The sequence below is a fragment of the Sinohyriopsis cumingii genome, chromosome 11 (genome assembly GCF_028554795.1).
Source record: "Sinohyriopsis cumingii isolate HCF-2022 chromosome 11, ASM2855479v2, whole genome shotgun sequence".
Classification (NCBI taxonomy): domain Eukaryota; kingdom Metazoa; phylum Mollusca; class Bivalvia; order Unionida; family Unionidae; genus Sinohyriopsis; species Sinohyriopsis cumingii.
The window spans coordinates 53739547-53759540 of record NC_142971.1 but is presented as its reverse complement, the minus strand read 5'-3'; the positions used below and the strand labels follow the sequence as shown (position 1 = coordinate 53759540).

At 34.6% G+C, this 19994-nt stretch overlaps 1 protein-coding gene across 2 annotated transcripts in view; it reads left to right on the top strand.

Moving 5' to 3' along the window:
• LOC149788471 (calcium-dependent secretion activator 1-like) overlaps positions 1-19994 on the top strand; it is a 237371-nt gene that overhangs the window by 127496 nt on the left and 89881 nt on the right. For both annotated transcript variants that reach the window (XM_089974454.1, XM_089974453.1), the window contains exons 13-14: positions 15917-16018; positions 18418-18481. In XM_089974454.1, the coding sequence (XP_089830580.1) occupies positions 15917-16018; positions 18418-18481 (166 nt within the window). The remainder of the gene's footprint in view (positions 1-15916; positions 16019-18417; positions 18482-19994) is intronic.

Below are 19994 nucleotides of genomic sequence, written 5' to 3'. Positions count from 1 at the left end.
GAATTTGAAGAAACAAAGAGCATTCATCAAACCCATATTTCTTGGCCAGCTATCAGTGTTTGTGGGGTGGTTGATGGATCTTGTATTTCATTATTAGGCAAATGTCAGTGTGTGTGGGGGTGTTGGATGGCTCTTGTATTTCATTATTAATCAAATGTTAGTGTATGTGGGGTGGGTGGGTGGATCTTGTATTTCATTATTAGGCAAATGTCGATGTGTGTGGGGGTGGGTGGGTGGGTGGATCTTGTATTTCATTATTAGGCAAATGTCATTGTGTGTGGGGGTCGTATATTATTATTAGGCACTTGTCTATGTGTGTGTGGGGATCTTGTATTTCATTATTAGGCAAATGTCAGTGTGTGTGGGGGGGGATCTTGTATTTCATTATTAGGCAAATGTCAGTGTGTGTGGGGGGGATCTTGTATTTCATTATTAGGCAAATGTCATTGTGTGTGTGTGTGGTTTTTGTATTTCATTATTAGGTAGATGTATGTGTTTGTGTGGAGGGGATCTTGTATTTCATTATTAGGCAAATGTCAGTGTGTGTGTGTAGTGGATCTTGCATTTCATTATTAGGCAAATGTCAGTGTGTGTGTGTGTGTGTGTGTGTGTGTGTGTAGTGGACCTTGCATTTCATTTCATTGCATTTCATTATTAGGCAAATGTCAGTGTGTGTGAGTGGGGGATCTTGTATTTCATTATTAGGCAAATGTCAGTGTGTGTATGTGTGTAGTGGATCTTGCATTTCATTAGTAGGCAAATGTCAGTGTGTGTGAGTGGGGGGATCTTGTATTTCATTATTAGACAAATGTCAGTGTTTGTGAGTGGGGATCTTGTATTTCATTATTAGGCAAATGTCAGTGTGTGAGTGGGGGGGATCTTGTATTTCATTATTAGACAAATGTCAGTGTGTGGGGGGATCTTGTATTTCATTATTAGGTAGATGTCTGTGTGTTTGTGTGGAGGGGATCTTGTATTTCATTATTAGTCAAATGTCAGTGTGTGTGTATAGTTTCATTAGTAGGCAAATGTCAGTGTGTGTGAGTGGGGAGATCTTGTATTTCATTATTAGACAAATGTCTGTGTGTGTGAGTGGGGGTATCTTGTATTTCATTATTAGGCAAATGTCAGTGTGTGAGTGGGGGGATTTTGTATTTCATTATTAGACAAATGTCAATGTGGGGGGGATCTTGTATTTCATTATTAGGTAGATGTCTGTGTGTTTGTGTGGAGGGGATCTTGTATTTCATTATTAGTCAAATGTCCGTGTGTGTGTGTGTGTAGTGGATCTTGTATTTCATTATTAGACAAATGCCAGTGTGTGGGGTGATCTTGTATTTCATTATTAGGTAGATGTCTGTGTGTTTGTGTGGAGGGGATCTTGTATTTCATTATTAGTCAAATGTCATTGTGTGTGTGTATGTGTGTGTGCATGTGGTGGATTTTGTATTTCATTGTTAGGCAAATGTATATGTGATCTTGTATTTCATTATTAGGCAAATGTCATTGTGTGTGTGGGGAGTGGATCTTGTATTGCATTATTAGGCAGATGTCATTGTGTGTGTGTGTGTATGTGATCTTGTATTTCATTATTAGGCAAATGTCAATGTGTGTGTGGGGGTGGATGGAGGATCTATCATTATTAGGCAATACTCAGTGTGTGTGTATGATCTTGTATTTCATTATTAGGCAAATGTCTGTGTGTGTGTGTGTGTGTGTGTGTGTGTGAAGGAAATCTTGTTTTATGATGCCATAATTGTTAATGTTGGCTGTAATATTCATCCACATGAAACTCATTCACATTATATTTAAGCCATTGTTGTGGTTGAGTTGACAGATTTTTCTATATCAGTATCTATATTTTAAATTGCTTATGTAAATACTGACAATTTTAACAGATATCGTCTACAGTAAATTTGTACTACTGAGCTGTGCTGATAATATTTAACATAGAAAATACACACGTCAGTTTCTAATTATGTTTCATTATTTTAATCTGGTTTGGAAACATACATTAGAGTCCGCTGATGTGACAGAAGGTTCATTTGATTAGAGTAAGTGAAAGCTGTTTTAGCCATAAAAACTGATGTACAGAGATGATGTAGTAAGTTCACAAGTATAGAAAACTCTTTTACAAAGGTCAAACATCAAGTACGTTATTATCTTGCCCTGACTTTAAGCCAGACTTCAGTTCTTGGTTGGATTGTTTTCAGATTCCAATTCTTAATTGGATTGTTCTCAGAAAACCTTAAACATTTATTTTGAACTTACTATTTGGGTCTGCTCAGTCTGTCTTTTATTTATATGTAAACAATTAATGTAAAATTTTAATCTGTATAAGGGGATTAACTCCAAAACTTGCCTAAAAATACATACGAAAAATCACTGAATAAAAAACTGTGTCAGGTCTATAAATGTTACCTACAGACTTTTTTTAAATTTTTTTTATTTTTAAATTTAATCTACAACTTGTAACTTTTCATCAGAAATGTTATACAAGATAAACTTTTTCTTTCAATTACTTGCATCATTAGGAGTGCAGAGGAGCAACTGAAACTGTGGGGAAATCAAATTCCTTCCCCTTTTGCGTAAGTAAAAATTATGTAAAAGAATCGAAGAATTAGTGTTTTTTCCTTGCACTCTAATTATTTTTTTGTCACTTCATGTTTTAGAACCAATGTAATGAACATCATGCGTTGTTAATCACTGACCTGAACTTTCAAAATTTCATTTTCACAGCTGTCTAAAACTAGTCCTGCTGTTTCATTTGTTAACGACCGACTATGAGAAACAAAACATGTTGACAGACATGTTAGAATTTAAACTATATACTCGCATGAAAATAAGATCCAACGGTAAACAGCAGAGACCGAGATATTCCAGCTCATCGCTGACAGATCAAGGTTTGTGTTGTTTGTAGTAGGTTGCAACTTGGACCCAAATTACACATGGTGTGCATAATAGTTTGTTTTGTTATCAAATGCAAGTCTTTAGTGCATCCTTATTCTGTTGATCAGTTGCAATTCTTGCAAAAGAATTTATTTTGATATGAACATTTTGATAGCAATTTTATTATTTTTTGTCAAGGCACTCCTAAACACCTTTATTTATGTTTGATGTCTACCAAAGAAATCTACCACCCTGCTGCCTACCATGTTGTATACACCAAAATTTTAGTAGATGCTTTGTTGATTGTATAGTTAGCTTGTAGATGATCAGATGCCATTCGTTTCAACTAAAGTTTTTTCTACCTGACATCATTGACCCAAATACCTGGACATGAAAAATAATTAATTTTGTCTCTGTCTGGTTAATCTGTACACTAATTTAGATGTTCAATTTTCATAAATATTGTACATAAAATTAATATCTTTATTGTTACAATTGTGCATGAATGAGCCATCATGTTCAGTTTTTAGGTAGGTAAACCAATTTGTATTATATCCTTGCTTGGCAATGAAGAACACTTGCATGGTAATCTGTCGGTGTTCTTTTTACAAATAAAGAATTCTGGTTGCATATCTGAAGTTAATTTTTCTGTGTCGTTCAGTTCATCATGTACATGTAGTGCTCATCTCACTAGAACGTGACCCACTTCTATCACTGATATTATTTAGCAATGAAAAGATTGTTTTTGACACCAGAATGCATCACCAAAATAGATACATCTATTGATATGATCTTACCTCAGAAAATCTGAAATCTTCAAAAATGCTTGAAGTGATCTTGATTCTAAAATCGGAAACATGGCAATCATTGTCCTAAATATTACTGGATTGATATCACTTAGTTTGGTTCAGGAATGGAATTGTAGAATACCGATATTTATATTCGATTATAGGTATGGATTCTGAAAATGAGTTTACCAAGGGGAGATATGCCATTGAATAAAATTGAGACTCGTGGAAGAATTTTGAAATTTTTGTGGTTGAGATGCTGACGACTTTGTCCAGAATCGGTGTAAAATCATTTTTACTTACTGGAAAAGGAAAACAAGGATAATAACCCATATTCAAACTTTATATTACACAGGGTTACTCCACTTTAGTGAGAATATTAATTGATGTTCATAACTGCTTTGTCTGCCTTAAATTTTTTGATATAAAAGAAACCTGCTGACAGCTTGATGTAGTGCAGATGACCATTCATTTTACAGTTATCAAAGTGATTCATTCATTAATTCCACAAGCTGTCTCAGGATCAAGGGTTGTTTATGCTTTTATCATTACCTTTGACAAGCTTTGGGCTAGCTTTGTCTAGGTAACCACTACATCAAGACTTTTTTAGATCCAGTCAGTTTTTATTGCTTCCAAAATAATGGGACATTCAGTTTGTCAATCCGATAATTAGAGTAATCATCGCTTGATAGTTGACTGCTGGATTGGACAGATTTTAGTACAGATAAAACGTTCTTTATTTCATGTTCCCATGTGAAGTTTTAAATTTTTGTGAGCTAAAAATACTTCCATGGTGTCCACATTTATTTTGGTACTATTTAAATATTATAACAATTTTTGATTATATGATGTCCTAAAAATTGCCAGGTCCAACTGATTGGATTAATTATATTTAAATGCATTGGTTTTGATTCCTAGATATTTATGCCAAGACTTTGTGGCTGTAGAGATCTCAAAATATATACCTGTTGAATTTCTTTTGATAAGCATCCCAGATAATGCTTTTGAAGATATATTAGATTCTTTTTAAGTAAACACAAAATTTATTTAGTAATTTTGATGTCAACTCATCTATTTGACTATTAAATTACACTATGAACATTGTGCATAATTTTTTCATCTTCCATGATAAAAGTATTGTTTTAACAAATAATTGTTTGTGGCTTGTTCAGCAGTGCTTTTTTATTTTGTTCAGACTATAACAGAATCATTTGCTTAAAAGTCAAGTCTTCCTTTAAAATGAATTTTAACTTTATAGACTTATGAACCGTGTTAAATTCACTCATGTTCCATTACCTTTTCACATTTTTATGGACAATCCACGATTACAATAGTCTCATTTGATATGACAATTTTTTGGATTCATACAAATTAATATACCAAAAAATTCATTATATCGGAGAATGTTGCATTCAGAAATGTTTTTTTTTCTTTTGTCAAACATTTTTGTTAATTCTGACTGTTATGTGTCATAGTTTATTAGCTCTGCAAAACGATCTGATTTATCAAAAATGGTTCATCAGTTTTACAAATTCACTTCAGACAAAGCATAAATGTGCTGATTCCATATTCATTTTAACTGAATATTTTTTTCTACTTTATGCATATGTTTTGAACAGCAATGGGTATATTTACTATATCAGGTAGTTTGTCTTTGCAAGACTTGTGGTTGAATGAACTGCTGTATGCTCATAATACTACAGTGAAACCCTGTTATAACATGCTTCATTTTTTCATGAAATCAGATATAACACGGTTATGGGCTGGCAACATTATAAAATGCTTCATTTTAAAATGAAATCGGATATAACACAGCTGTAGCCTAATCTGGGTTTCTTCTGATCCACATCCATTTTTGATAATTGGACATTTCTGTTGGGGTCTTTGGACTGAGTTGTTCACTTTTCGAAAGGTGGAAGTTGCCTATATCATGCAGTGTCAGCATAGGGAAGTTGCTGGCTAGTTTTCCTAACAAACCTGAACGACCCTTCTTAGAGATAAACCTGCATGAAATTGATAGGAATATGATTTATTTTTTCAGAAATTGCAAGTATAACTTTTGTTACATCTTTAATCCACTGATAGACAAGACAAAACTATAGCATTGATGAAATTTGACATGTAAATCACTACTTGTATTCCTTAACATATGACTACACATATCTCGCAACGTAGGGCTTCTCCAGTGGTGGCCTTGTGGTTAGAGCCTCAACCTTAGATGTGGGAGGTCGTGGGTTTGATTCCCAGTCAAGTCATACCAAAAACTTACAGAAATGGTACTAATAGTTGCCTCGCTTGGCGCTCACCATTAAGAGGTAAGTGTAAGGACTGGTTGGCCTGGCATCACGATGATGTGTCTAGGTGGGACATCATGCTACATGTCTGTGGCATGATGCCCAGGTGCTAGACATCACTATAAACTGTCACACAGCAGGCATCATAGTGATATGACTGATAAATTGTTAAAGCTATGGTAAAAATCCAAATCACGCACACACACATCTCACAACCTTCTTGTCAATGACATCAGAGGTCAGATAATCATGTGATATTAACAAGATACAATTTCCAATGTTTCTGTTGGAAAACAAATGGAAAATATAAAAGAAAGTCATACAGTCTTTATAGAAAAATTAAAGAACATAAATTTATCAATGTTTGTTCTGAAAACAATGACCAGAAATTTGAAAATTTTGCAGCAACTTGTAGAAAACCCGATTGACCAAGCAGAAAGCACATGTTAATGCAGTAGTTACATGATACAAACAAATAACATCACTGATACATGCTTAGGACTCGATGAATCTGGTTTTCTCCACCTTGCTGCAATACTGAGAGGTTTTTGGTTGTTATCAAAATAAATATATCGAGAAGTAATGAATTTATTTACTAACATAACACTTATTTAATATTTTCAAACTTTATTTACAACAACTTTGGAGATGGATTTTTGTTGATATAATGTGACTATTAAACCTCTGATGTCATGCAAATGGCGTGTTCCAGGTCAATTTCATCAGTGCTGTAGTTTTGTCTCAACTGTTAGCAGATTAAAGATATAACAAATGCTATGCTCATAATTTCTATGAAATTATAATTCTTACCAATTTCATGAAGGTATATCTCGATAAAGGGTCATTCAAGTTTGCCCTGCCAGTTAGTAAGCAGCTACCCATGCCAACACACATGGTGTGAGCGAATTCCAACTTTAGACGGGTAAATCACTCTGACCCTACACCCCAATATCCAAATATCAAAAATGGGGTGGGAAGGGTCAGAGGAAACTCAGATTAAGCCGTAGCCTGACCCCATTTTAAAATGCATTGTCTTATCATGCAGTCAGGCATAACATGGCCATGGCCCGCCTTCATTATAACATGAAATCAAATATAACATGGCCATGGTCTGCCTTCATTATAACATGAAATCAAATATAACATGGCCATGACCTGGCTTCGTTATGACATGAAATCAAATATAACATGGCCATGGCCTGCCTTCATTATAACATGAAATCAAATATAACATGACCATGACCTGGCTTCATTATAACATGAAATCAAAATAACATGGCCATGACCTGGCTTTGTTAAAACATGAAATCAAATATAACATGACCATGACCTGGCTTCATTATAACATGAAATCAAAATAACATGGCCATGACCTGGCTTTGTTAAAACATGAAATCAAATATAACATGGCCATGACCTGGCTTCATTATAACATGAAATCAAAATAACATGGCCATGACCTGGCTTTGTTAAAACATGAAATCAAATATAACATGACCATGACCTGGCTTCATTATAACATGAAATCAAAATAACATGGCCATGACCTGGCTTTGTTAAAACATGAAATCAAATATAACATGGCCATGACCTGGCTTCATTATAACATGAAATCAAAATAACATGGCCATGACCTGGCTTTGTTAAAACATGAAATCAAATATAACATGGCCATGACCTGGCTTCTTAAGTTAAATAACCTTTACACAAAATAATTTGTGCTGAATGAGTTTTGAATTGGTACAAAGTTTTATTGCCAAGTAAATAAGAGTTTGATGAATCTTGTAAGATATTTTGTATTCTTTATATAAAAAAAATGAAAAAGGTTAGTCTGATTAAAAAAAACATAATGATGTTAAAAGTGTCTTTGAATGTTTATTGCAGTTCAATTGTCCATCACCACTTTGTTGTTATCTTATTTGTTTTGGAAGACATCTTCAGAAGATTGTTCTTAATTGCTCATTTAATTTGTATTGAACCGTCAACAAATAATTCTTCATTGCTTTTGTCTCTAATGCATCATGTTAATTGTTAAATCCAGGGCAAACGGTAGACCATCAGTGCTTGCTCTATCAACTGGCATATATACCGATGCACAAAACAATGCCATTGTTCAAATAGGTTGATTACCCAAATCAATAAAATGATAATTACACATCATTATATTAATTCCACTGCAAACAGTTATTGAAACTACCCATTACTGCTTTATAAGCAGTCATGCACATGTGGCTTGGCTGTATTGTTAGCCAATCACCATATAATCAGTTGACCTGTTGCTGAAAGTTCATACATTTTTTGAATAAACAAGAAACTCTGTCTTTTAATAAATGGAATTAACTGTTTAGTGCATGAATATGCTGTAAAGGTCCGGAGAATTAATTTCCTGTTGTTGGATATGGAGCAGTTTTAATCATTATTACATTCTTTTATCCTTGACCTACCAACCATGCATCCTTTCATCATTTGCATGATGCTTCCATAAATATATTCCCATGCTGTGTCTTTCATGAAAATTTTGATGTCATTTTATGGCTATCGACATACACTTTACCATTAATATCCTTGTCTTGGCACTAAACAACCTACATGTGTTGCTGTGTTGTAAAACAGCAAATTAAAAGCAACAACAACATATACTAATTCCGACTGTATCCTTTTCCTTTCATTAAAATTAAGCCAGAAATTTAGATGCATCAGGTTCAAATCACTGATATATATATTGGTTACTTTTCGTTGGATTGCTGGGCTGTTACGAGTACTATTATTGCTGTTGGATGTTGATTGGAACAGAACTATTCACATTTCAAGGGTGGGAGGATTTGCTTTTATACTCTAACATCATCATCTAAAGTGCAAAGGTGCAATATCTAAATGTGCTTAAAACCTTAGTTTTTTTTTAGTTTATTCTTTTTTCTGTTTTTTAGACATTTCTTCAAGATCACTTATTACCCATTAAATCAAATAGTTACTTCCTAACATCTTTAGGTTATTTTAGATTTCACATTGTGTTTCATATATTTACAGAGAATCTCTTAGGCAGTTTCAGACCTGTTGCTATGTTTATTTCAAGTATATTACAAGGTGAAATACTAGTGTCAAAGAAGCCCTTTGCCCACCATGTATAACCAAAAGGATACACATACAGTTTGTTCCTCAGTTTAAAGACTTGTCGCTATATTGCTCAATACATAACTTAACGCGGGGTTTCACTGTACTTCATTTTCCATTTGGATATGTGCATGGAAAAAAAGCATGAACTGTTGAGTTTAGTGACTTTTACCTTGCCTTTATTAAGTAGAGTTTAAGCTGCTGTGTTTCTGTCGATGTCTGCATGGGTGTCTGCACATATGTACAGCATGAATACATCTCAACCATTTTTTTTCCTTGGTCATATACAGATGTTTGGACTAGAATTCATAGCACCTGCCCTCTGTAGCAGGGGCTATGAAGCTAAATTGTATATTATTTTTACATTCATGGTTGGGTTTTTGTGTTTAGCTCGGGGTTTTTTGCACACATTTATACCAAGAATTTTTGTACCTTGGTTTATATCTGCTTTGACTCACTTTTAGCATAAAAGAAGTCATGTTTGGTTATTTCAAGCAGGGTGTCCAATGAATTTGCATCATAGGTTGATGTCAGAATATCTCTGCAAAGTATTGTTAAAAATCTGTTGTAAGAAATGGAGGAAATACCCTAAAAACATGTCACTAAGATTAGCCTATTGTGATAAAACTAGTTCATTACCCACCCACCCCCACACACACACTGTTTATAGTCTCAGATGCTTGCTGCAACATTTCAGTATGAAAATTTTCTGTGTGTAAATTTTTGGACTAGTAGTCTGCCTTATCAATGATTGTATTTATTAATAATTTAGGATCCAAGCGATCAAAAATTCGTCAAAAAATTACTTGATATTTTGTTTATAACTAAAGAGTACAAGCCATAAAAAATCATGGAGAAAATTGGAAGTGACATGTCAAAAATTGACCATACTTTTGGATCTATGCTCAGAATAAGGGTCATTACATAGAAAAGTGGGGGGTTGTTTAAGAAGTGACCTGCCACTAACTGACCATATGTTAATAGCTGAATGAGCATTTAAAAATTCACTGAATAAACCTTGAAGATCTTGGTATGCTCTTATGTATAGAAAGGAAAAGGGTATATTGGTAGGTGAATATTTTCAGTGTATTACAGGTGTTGAGATGATATTAGTTTGTGCAACAGAAAGCCTGCACAGCTGATTTATGATCATAAATTTATGCAACAGAAAGCCTGCACAGCTGATTTATGATCATAAATTTATGCAACAGAAAGCCCACACAGCTGATTTATGATCATAAATCACCAACAATACCATATACTTGTTGACTTTATTTTGTTCATGACTGGTCTTACAAATATTAAAATTGTATAAGAATTTTTTATTTTCATTATTTAATTAGAGACAAAAGTCGTAACCAAATAAGTTTATGCAGTGTTTATCCCCAAGTTCATAGCAATATGATACACATGGGTGAAAAGTGACATAAAGCATGACCAACAGCAGTACATATGCTTTCTACATCTTATTCATGTGGGGAGTTCATGCCCAATAATGATCATGCCTCCACCACTCATGAATATTATCCATACAGCCCTTACAGTAACTGTCAAACATGATGCCACAGATGTTGTCATAATGAAATCCACCCATGTTTTACCAGAATTCCAAATGTGGCAAATCATGCATTAAACTACATGAAAAATGTTAGCTTGTGGGGAATTTCCTGCCAGATTATCAGCATGACTATCTACTGGCAAGTTGGAAAATTAATGGTACAAGTTGTCATCCTTTTTGCAGCACACTGGCATATGCAGGTCATATAGCTTGCAAGACCTGTACCAGCCATCATAGGCCATCCCGTCTGTCAGACAGTGCATACAGCCATCTGGCTGATGCAGTTAGATATTTATTGACCAAGCATCAATATTATTCAACTGTTGCAAGAGTTTTTTCTGATTCCCCTTTACCTCATGCAAACGCCTTTGGATGCCTCTACTCCATTCGCATGAAAGCGCCTTTTAACGTTTCTACTCCATTCGCATGGAAGCGCCTTTTGATGTCTGCTGTAAACATCGGCCATTTTTAGCAGGTTTTTGTAGCACCACCTTCGGGGAAAACCCCCTATTAGATACCTCATTTATTGCTGTGAATGACCATTATGTCAGATCACATGGTCTGGTAGAAACCTGCTATTTAAAGTAACTGGGTCGTATTCTCCACTCTCCTAAATGGAGGTTGCGGATTTCGTTCAGTACTTTTCATGATTAGAATCACAACTATGAAAGCTTCATTAACTTAGGTAAAGGCTCTGATATTGATGTAGATAGCAATTAGTTTTTATAAATTAACAAATTCAGATGACTTAGTAATGTGGATGTAGACAAAGAACTTGTCTCAAGATTTTAAAGCACATAAAAAAATTTTCTGAGAAAAATAATTACACAGCTATAACGATCGGACTTTACTCTTAAATTTTTCCATACATAATAGATGTGTACCAAAAATGTAAAATGGTTAAAATTGCTGTTAAATGGAACATACACTACACTGTTTAACAGTTAACAGGCAGGCCTATGCGTATGGAGTCGAATGAGTAACAGGTGTTCTATTTATAGCGCACTGCACTGGGTAACTTAGCTACATGTGTAATGGCTGCACATACTCGTACATGACAAGTCTACTGTATTGTCTGGTGGTCTTTCGATTTTGACCCCTATCTTTGATCTACTGATTTGCCAACAGAAACTCCTGGAAATCACAAATCTGCCAAGAGATATTTTGAGCTAAATCACCATCAGCCAAGTAGTGTATTGCCAGTTCAAACAAAATCTGCCAAGCATAGGTGTTTCCAGCTAAAACAACATCTGTCAAGTAGTGGTATTGCCAGCTAAAACAAAATCTGCCAAGCATAGGTGTTTCCAGCTAAAACATCTGCCAAGTAGTGGTATTGCCAGCTAAAAGTAAATCTGCCAAACATAGGTGTTTCCAGCTGAAACAAAATCTGCCAAGCATAGGTGTTTCCAGCTAAAACAATATTCAGTAGACTGTTTAAGACTATTATTATGCGTCAGTCAAGTTGTTTTCAAACTAACAACCAATCAAATCATGATGTGCAACATGCGCTGATGCATTTATTGTATATTTGTAAGTTGTTTTACTTATTATTTCGGTCTTGAGTAATGTGTCACATATAACACTTTGCAGTTCTTGAACTCTTTAAGAATATAATAATTTTGGTACCATATTGAAATGTACGCCAACAGATTCAAAGGAAAATACACAGTTGAAAAAAGGAAATATGTTTGCAAGTTCAACAGTTCTTGGATAGACATTTAAATGTATGAAGTGTAGTGAAAATAATATCTAAGAGAATTAATAAAGTTGAGTAACTATTATTTATTATATGCTAAGTTTTCCCCCGTTAACTTTACATTGTCAGAATTGTTCAATATTACCCGATACTGAACTCGCTCAACAATACACATATATCATTCACGTGCATAAAGGAACTACTTTCTATTGTAAACAAACAATGGACGCAGATGCCAGCACTTTTGATTTGTACACAAATCATGTACACTCACATAAGAGGCTCTTTACGTTTTGGTTGTTTAAATTTGTTTCTGAATGAACTAAAAGAGATGTTTCGTGGACTGCCACATACCAGCTGATTTGGCACATTCCGCGTTGATACAATGTTATGGATTTAGGCTAGCTACATTATATAACAGATGCAAGATAAGGTCCCTACAAATAACATACAAGTGACAAGTCATATACTCTCTTCTTTAGCTGGTGATAAGAATGGCAAAATAAAATATACTTAAGTTTTACATCCTGAAAAAAAAAAATGTATTTTCTTAATTCTGCAAATCCGAATTACATGAGCCATGTCATAGGTTTCAATCTGGATTATACATTTTGAAATTGTGCTGTAATTTCGATGATAAGTGCAATTGCATCCTCCTTACTGCACTCAAAATGAAATAAGCATTAAATTCTATAGCGTCTTTTTGATAATTGGAATTGAAAGACTTCATATTTTTCCCACATTATGATTTCAGACATTCAATGACAGAAACAAAAACACATTTGCAGACGTCAACACGCTTCTCCCTAGCTTATTAAATCTCATGTATTTCATGTAGAATCATCACATACAAATCCAGTCGTTAATCACAAAATTTTCATAGAATCGAGAAAAATACCAAATCTGTTCATTCCAGATCAAATGGAAAAGTTGTTGCAATTCACATTCATTCACAATATGACTCCAAATTTCAATTTCAGCTAGACACACCATTTTCTTTTGAAAGTTATGTCGAACACGCAACTAAGTTAAATTTATCTGGGAGGAGTTATGTGCGCAGTAGTAATGTTGATCTGTGCAATGATGAAGATGTGCTTGTGTATTTAGTTTGGAATGCGGCATACATTCATTTCCGTTGTTTCTTGTAGTGTATTGTTTATATAATTAAATATGAACTCGTTTTGTTGGAAGGATATACTGCACTCCCAAGGTCGTGCAGTATTCCATCCCAAAACTCGTTCATATTTTCCCATACAAATGCAGTAACCTATAATCATTGTAGTTAATTTACGTAGTCTTGCTACAATTTGCAATTAATTGCTTGAATTTATGACAAAAATGGTTATTAAACTAATCTCCTTGATTTGGACCAAATCTCCCAGATTGTGAACACTGATCTTCCTGAGTTGGACCAAATCTCCCAGATTGTGAACACTGATCTCCCTGATTTGAATTGAATCTGCCAGATTGTGAACACTGATCTCCCTGATTTGGCTCGAATCTCCCAGATTGTGTACACTGAGCTCCCTGATTTGGACCAGATCTCCCAGATTGTGAACACTGATCTCCCTGATTTGGTCCCAGAGAACTTGGCATGTATGCATGCTCTGCTGACCATCTTAATAACCTGGCCTAGTCCAAGTTGCTCATCCCAGCACAGCTCTGCTGTTTGAATCCCATTCTGTTTTGGGCACAACATGACCAGCTTTGCTCACCTAACCAGTCAGCCGGTTCCACAACTGGCATGGTGATGATAAAGAATTGTTGCTGTTCTGTGGCACCTGGCATGGTGATGATAAAGCATTGTTGCTGTCTTGTGGCACCTGGCATGGTGATGATAAAGCATTGTTGCTGTCTTGTGGCACCTGGCATGGTGATGATAAAGCATTGTTGCTGTCTTGTGGCATGCTGTATCTGAACACAGAAGTCATACAGGATGAGGACAGTACCATCATATGAGGTAGGGGATAACTCAAAATCCTGCTGCACTCCTATGGAACTTTGGAACAGATGGAGTTGAACTTTAAGATGGCAACAGAAGAAATTTAGTGAAGCTTACACCTTCAGAGTGCCCTCCCCCATTTGCTTTGAATGAAATATATAATGCTTTTGTTGATGAAGGAGGCAAACAAAGTCATCAAAGATTGCAGAAATTACCAGGTTTCACCTTTCCAGAACTGAAATTGTCCTTGTCCTTATATAAAACTTACTTAGGTTGATGAGCATTAATCATTCTCTTTTTTTTTTTATAAATGACATGTCTGTCGCTTATACAGTTTTGCTAATGTAATAATGGTCCTGATAAAGAAAAGTATATGTCAATGAAATGTATCCATACCCTTGTGAAATGTTTAGTGATTTATATCTGCCATAAATCAGCCATGAATCAGCCATGCATGCTTTGGATTTTGGAAGACTGATTTGAGCTCAGTATTGTGTCATAATGAAATAATTCACTCATCAACATGCCCTTTTCTGTGTATTTGATAGGTGACACCAACATGCCCTTTTCTGTGTGTTTTGATAGCTGACACCAACATGTCCCTTTTCTGTGTGTATTTGATAGGTGACACCAACATGCTCTTTTCTGTGTGTATTTGATAGATGACACCAACATGCTCTTTTCTGTGTGTATTTGATAGGTGACACCAGCATGCTCTTTTCTGTGTGTTTTTGATAGGTGACACCAACATGCCCTTTTCCATGTGTATTTAATAGTAGACACCAACATGCCCTTTTCAGTGTGTATTTGATTGGAGAAGTTTGTGACCTTCAACTGGAGCAAATATGATGAATGTTTAAATTCTCATTCAGGTTATAATTGAATGGCAATTAGTAACAATGTACTATTCCCCCTACTTCAGTTTGTATCCCCTCTCTTGGGGACAGATATTCAACTAAGATTAGCCCAAGAAAATGCATACCAACCTGTACAGGTAATAATGATTTTAGATTGCTGGCACCTTTAGCTAAGTAAAAGTATAAATTTAAAAAAAAGTAATGCTCCATTATTCATCCTTAAGGGTCTCTATATGGATGTTTCATCAGTATTTATTTCTGTATATTGATGTAACTTTAGGGCAGCTTGATTTGCATACCACTACCGGTAATGAATGGACACACCACTACAGTCGTTTATTACCAAGAGCCATTTTCCATCTGCTCATTATATTTACATAAATTCCTATCAATGACTACTCTAAACCAAATGGTTTAATTCCAGATCATATTGGTGGCATTTCTGGCAGTTGATATTAATTTGTCTACAGTGAGGCATATACTGTTGTTTATTATTTTTGCTTTATTTATTTTTTTAATACCTTGAACAGTGTTTTGGGGTTAACAAATTTCTACTGCAAAACTTTCAAAGTGATGCATTTCTCTTGGGAAGAATGCTAATATCAAATTAAAGGACCCAAGTTTATAAATTGAACATGTACAGTTATATATTTTATCATACATTTCCGTGCTTGTTAATTTGTTTGTCTATCTGCCTGTCTGTTTTGATGGTTTAATTTTTAATTAAAGAATATGCATTCATCATATGCTTTGCTTATAAGATATTGCTGTCATTTTTCAGACCTGATGGGATTGGAACTGTTCTCTTAGCAGAAAAGGAAAAATTTGATGAGATAAAAGAAATTCTAAGGATTTTACTTGAAAATCAGATAACTCATTTCAGGTAAGTTATGCTTGACTGGAATTTTACTTTAAAATTCATAACAAGTTTTAATTGACCAGCTTCAAGAATGGCATCCATAGATAGATGGGTGTAGTTTGCATGTGTTCTTTAATGGAAAAAGTTTTATTTTTTCATTCCACTGACAGATTTGATTATTGAATATGTCTTCCATTTTTATGTTCCATCCATTTGGCAGAGTATATTATGTAATGGCCCTGTCAATCTGTAAACTTCTGCAGGATAACCATCTACAGTTACCAGACTTTCTGGATGGTTTGTGCTGGGGGTAAGGAAGAATACCTTCAGTTTTTGGATGAAACAATCAATGGTCAAGGTCACTGAATAAAAGATGATTTTTCTTTGCACAATAACATTACTTGAAGATTGCATACCTGGGCCAAGTATTAAGGATATCATGCATTTCGCGTAAGGAAAAGGTATCAATTTCAGTTCAAACAGACAAAGATCAAGATCACTGACTGGAAGGATAAAAATTACTTTTGCATAAAACCATAAATTCTGCATCATGTACCTTGACTAAACTTTGCTTTGTCCTTGAAGGAAAAAACCCTAATGTTTTATGGGGTCAGAAGGTCAAAGGTCAAGGGCACTATATCTGGAAAGAAAATTGGTTCTGTCCTAAAAATTTAATTTTAAACTATGTACCTTCACCACAGTTCATGGATGACATACTCATTGGGCAAGAAAGAAGCCTATTCACTTTAGATGTATGTGTGTTTGATCTGGATATTTAAAAAAAAATTCAGCATATCGCTATGATGTCTGCAGTGTGGCAGTTTACTGACCAGTCCTAACACTAACTTATTAATGTTAAGCACCTAGCGAGGCAGCTTTCAGTACCATTTTTTAAGTCTTTGGTATGACTCGGCTGGAGTTCAAACCTGTGACCTCCTGCATCCGAGGTGGATGCTCTAGACCACCGGTGCAGTTTAGGGTCAGTAGTTAATAATAATAATAATAATGAGGACTTCGTATAGCAACTAATCTTTAGAAGCTCTAAGCGCTTTACAACATTAGACAATACCTATAAGATACAAAAAACATAATGATATGATTACAAAAACAAACCATGAAATTATAAAACATTAAAAAAACATGCTGAGTATATTTAAGGTAGGAAACATTATTAGGTCTTTAAGTTTGTTCTTGCAGTTGAAATAAGTGAGTTTTGATAGCCCTCTTGAATTTGATCACTGTCTTTGTGTCTAAGTTCAGTGGGCAATTCATTCCACGTTGCTGGGCCCTGGTATGCAAAAGAATGCTATCCATATGACTAAAGGTAAAGTTAAAAGGCAAAGGTCATTATTGTTCATTGAAAGATGGATCTTGCAGAATAACTTTTCTTCTGGAGTAAGTTTTGTAACCATACTTTGTGGATGGCATGTACTCAAGTAATGGTTTCTGAACTGTCCAGGTCACCGAGACCCATTTATCTGCAATCTCCAGAGTTAGCCATGCCCTAATATTGGCTGCATAGAGGACTGTTAAACACAGGGTGGATAGAAAATATGCAGTTCACAGTATTCTTGTTAGTCATAGAGTTTTTTTATTAGTTTACTTGCAGTTATTTCATTTACCTTTTTTTTTAAAAAACATTATACATTTCACATTAACTTAAAAACTCCCAATTTATAGACTTGTCATCTTGTTCAGCTGATCCTGCATGGCTTTGTGAAATTTTGCAGTGTGATGGTCTAGTCCAATTATTACTGACAGAACTTAGTCCGACTTCTTGTTTCAAATGTATATATCTTGATACTGGCTTTAGACACAACTTATATCATTATAATTGCTGTAGTGGAATGACACTATTGGTTTAGATAAAGTATATAAATCATGATAATTGCTGTAGTGGAATAACACTAATGGTTTAGATATATATAAATCATGATAATTGCTAGAATTCAGTGGAACTACTTGATGATTGCCATTCAGAGAGGGTATATAGCTGAGTAGCTGCCAAACCAGTTAGTTCTTGGCTGGTTTTTAGGTTGTCTTACATACAGTGGGTTCTAGCTCTTATAATTATATACCTTCTGCTAAAAGATTGATTTGACTTTTATTTTCCATTTATCTTAACAGAAATCGAATGAATTTTGCTTTAAAATGTTAAGAATAGAGTTGATTGAATGACTATAATACTATAATTAACCATAAATTTTATAAGTACTATGTTTATAAATAATTAGAGAGGTACACTTATTCATGTTGTTGTACTTGAAAATGTGCTAAACAAATAGTCCTTTTTTTTGTTTTTAGATGAATAAAGAGGAATAAGAATAGGTTATTGGGGAAAACAGGACAATTCTTGGAACATACTTTTGTTTTTGTTTAATTTTCTTGTCAAATGACTTGCATTTGCATTTTCTGACTTTCAGGTACAGCTTTCCTTTTGGCAGGCCAGAAGGAGCCCTGAAAGCCACATTGTCATTGTTGGAGAGAGTAAGGTTCTTAATCACTGTTCAGAAATAATAAGTAGCAGAATATTCATTATTTGTACCTCACTGTCGAGATGTCATTAGTCTGTTACCCTTTCTGCAGTAAACATATTATTAAAGTTGCCATTTTCTTCTAGCATGGAGTGTCCTTTTGATGCAAATGATGTTTGACCCATTCTAACTCTGTTGGTCACAGACCTGAAATAGAGTACAGTTTTAATTTATTTTATCAAACAGTTGAACACTGAGGGATCTTGTGTTATTAAACTAGGGATTGACAGCACAGAACAATAATCATACTCATGAGGAACAAATTGAAGAAATTGATGCCTATGTGGTTTCCCAAAATTTGAAACAATCTAATAGCTAATTCTTTGAATTTATGGCCATGGTGACACTTGCCAACTATTAAGCTTTTGACATAAACATTACACTTTTTTCAACTTAATTCCATCTTGTGCTTGCTTGTACATGGATTATACCATTTTGGTTCTTCTTTACATGTTACCCAATCATAATACCTTAGGAGAACTACTACCATCTCACAAATCCATCCCTCCCTGGTTAAAAACCTTTAGATAAAAGGCTACTAGTCTTTTTGCTCACCTAGGTGTGGGTCAGGCAGAATGATCTCCCCTTGGTATAGGGATGTCTCAGTTACTACATCTGCTTGTTCAAAGTAGCATGCTCTCATCATGAGCGACCTTGCAAAAGCCAGAATCTACTGAATAGATATTGCCACATAACAGTAATAATTATGTTTATACTCTGTAGGGGTTGGCATGTATGATGACATTTGAAAAAAAAATCAAAATTCTCCAGCACAAAACACCTTTTTGGTGCAATAAAAAATACAACACCTTTTTTTGTTGTAATAAAGTTTATAGTTCTTTTTGTATTAAGATGATGCTTATCCAAGATCCAGGAAATCATTTTATAACCACTTCAAAGGATGGCAGTGTTAACATGTTTCTTTTAGTAAAACACTATAGCTGGTTCTGAATGAAAATCGTGGTTATTTTACCTCCAAGATGACACGATAGTGGCCATCTTGAAATTTTTAATATCAGTACTTCTCTTGCATGAATGGTGGTATTGTCTTGGATTGGTCACTAAATCACTTACTGCAATATATAATTGGTTCTGAATGAAAATCCTGCAGATCTGACAAACTAGCTTTGAAGAGGACACGAGATTTATCATGTGTTCAAGGCAGAAATCATTGTTTGCACATTTACATTACACTGATCTTCATAATGGCATGCATATATTACAGTTATCACCTACATATCAACAAATCAATGTATTATGGTTATCACCAACATATCAACAGATCAATGTTATGGTTATCACCAACATAGCAACAAATCACTATATTATGGTTGTCACCTACATAACAACAAATCACTGTATTGTAGGAAAGTTATGCCTGGTAGGATATTGAGATGTACCTTCCCATCTGCTGGGTCATCTAGGCACGTCCAGTCCCTGACCAATTTTGTTGTCTTGGTAACTAT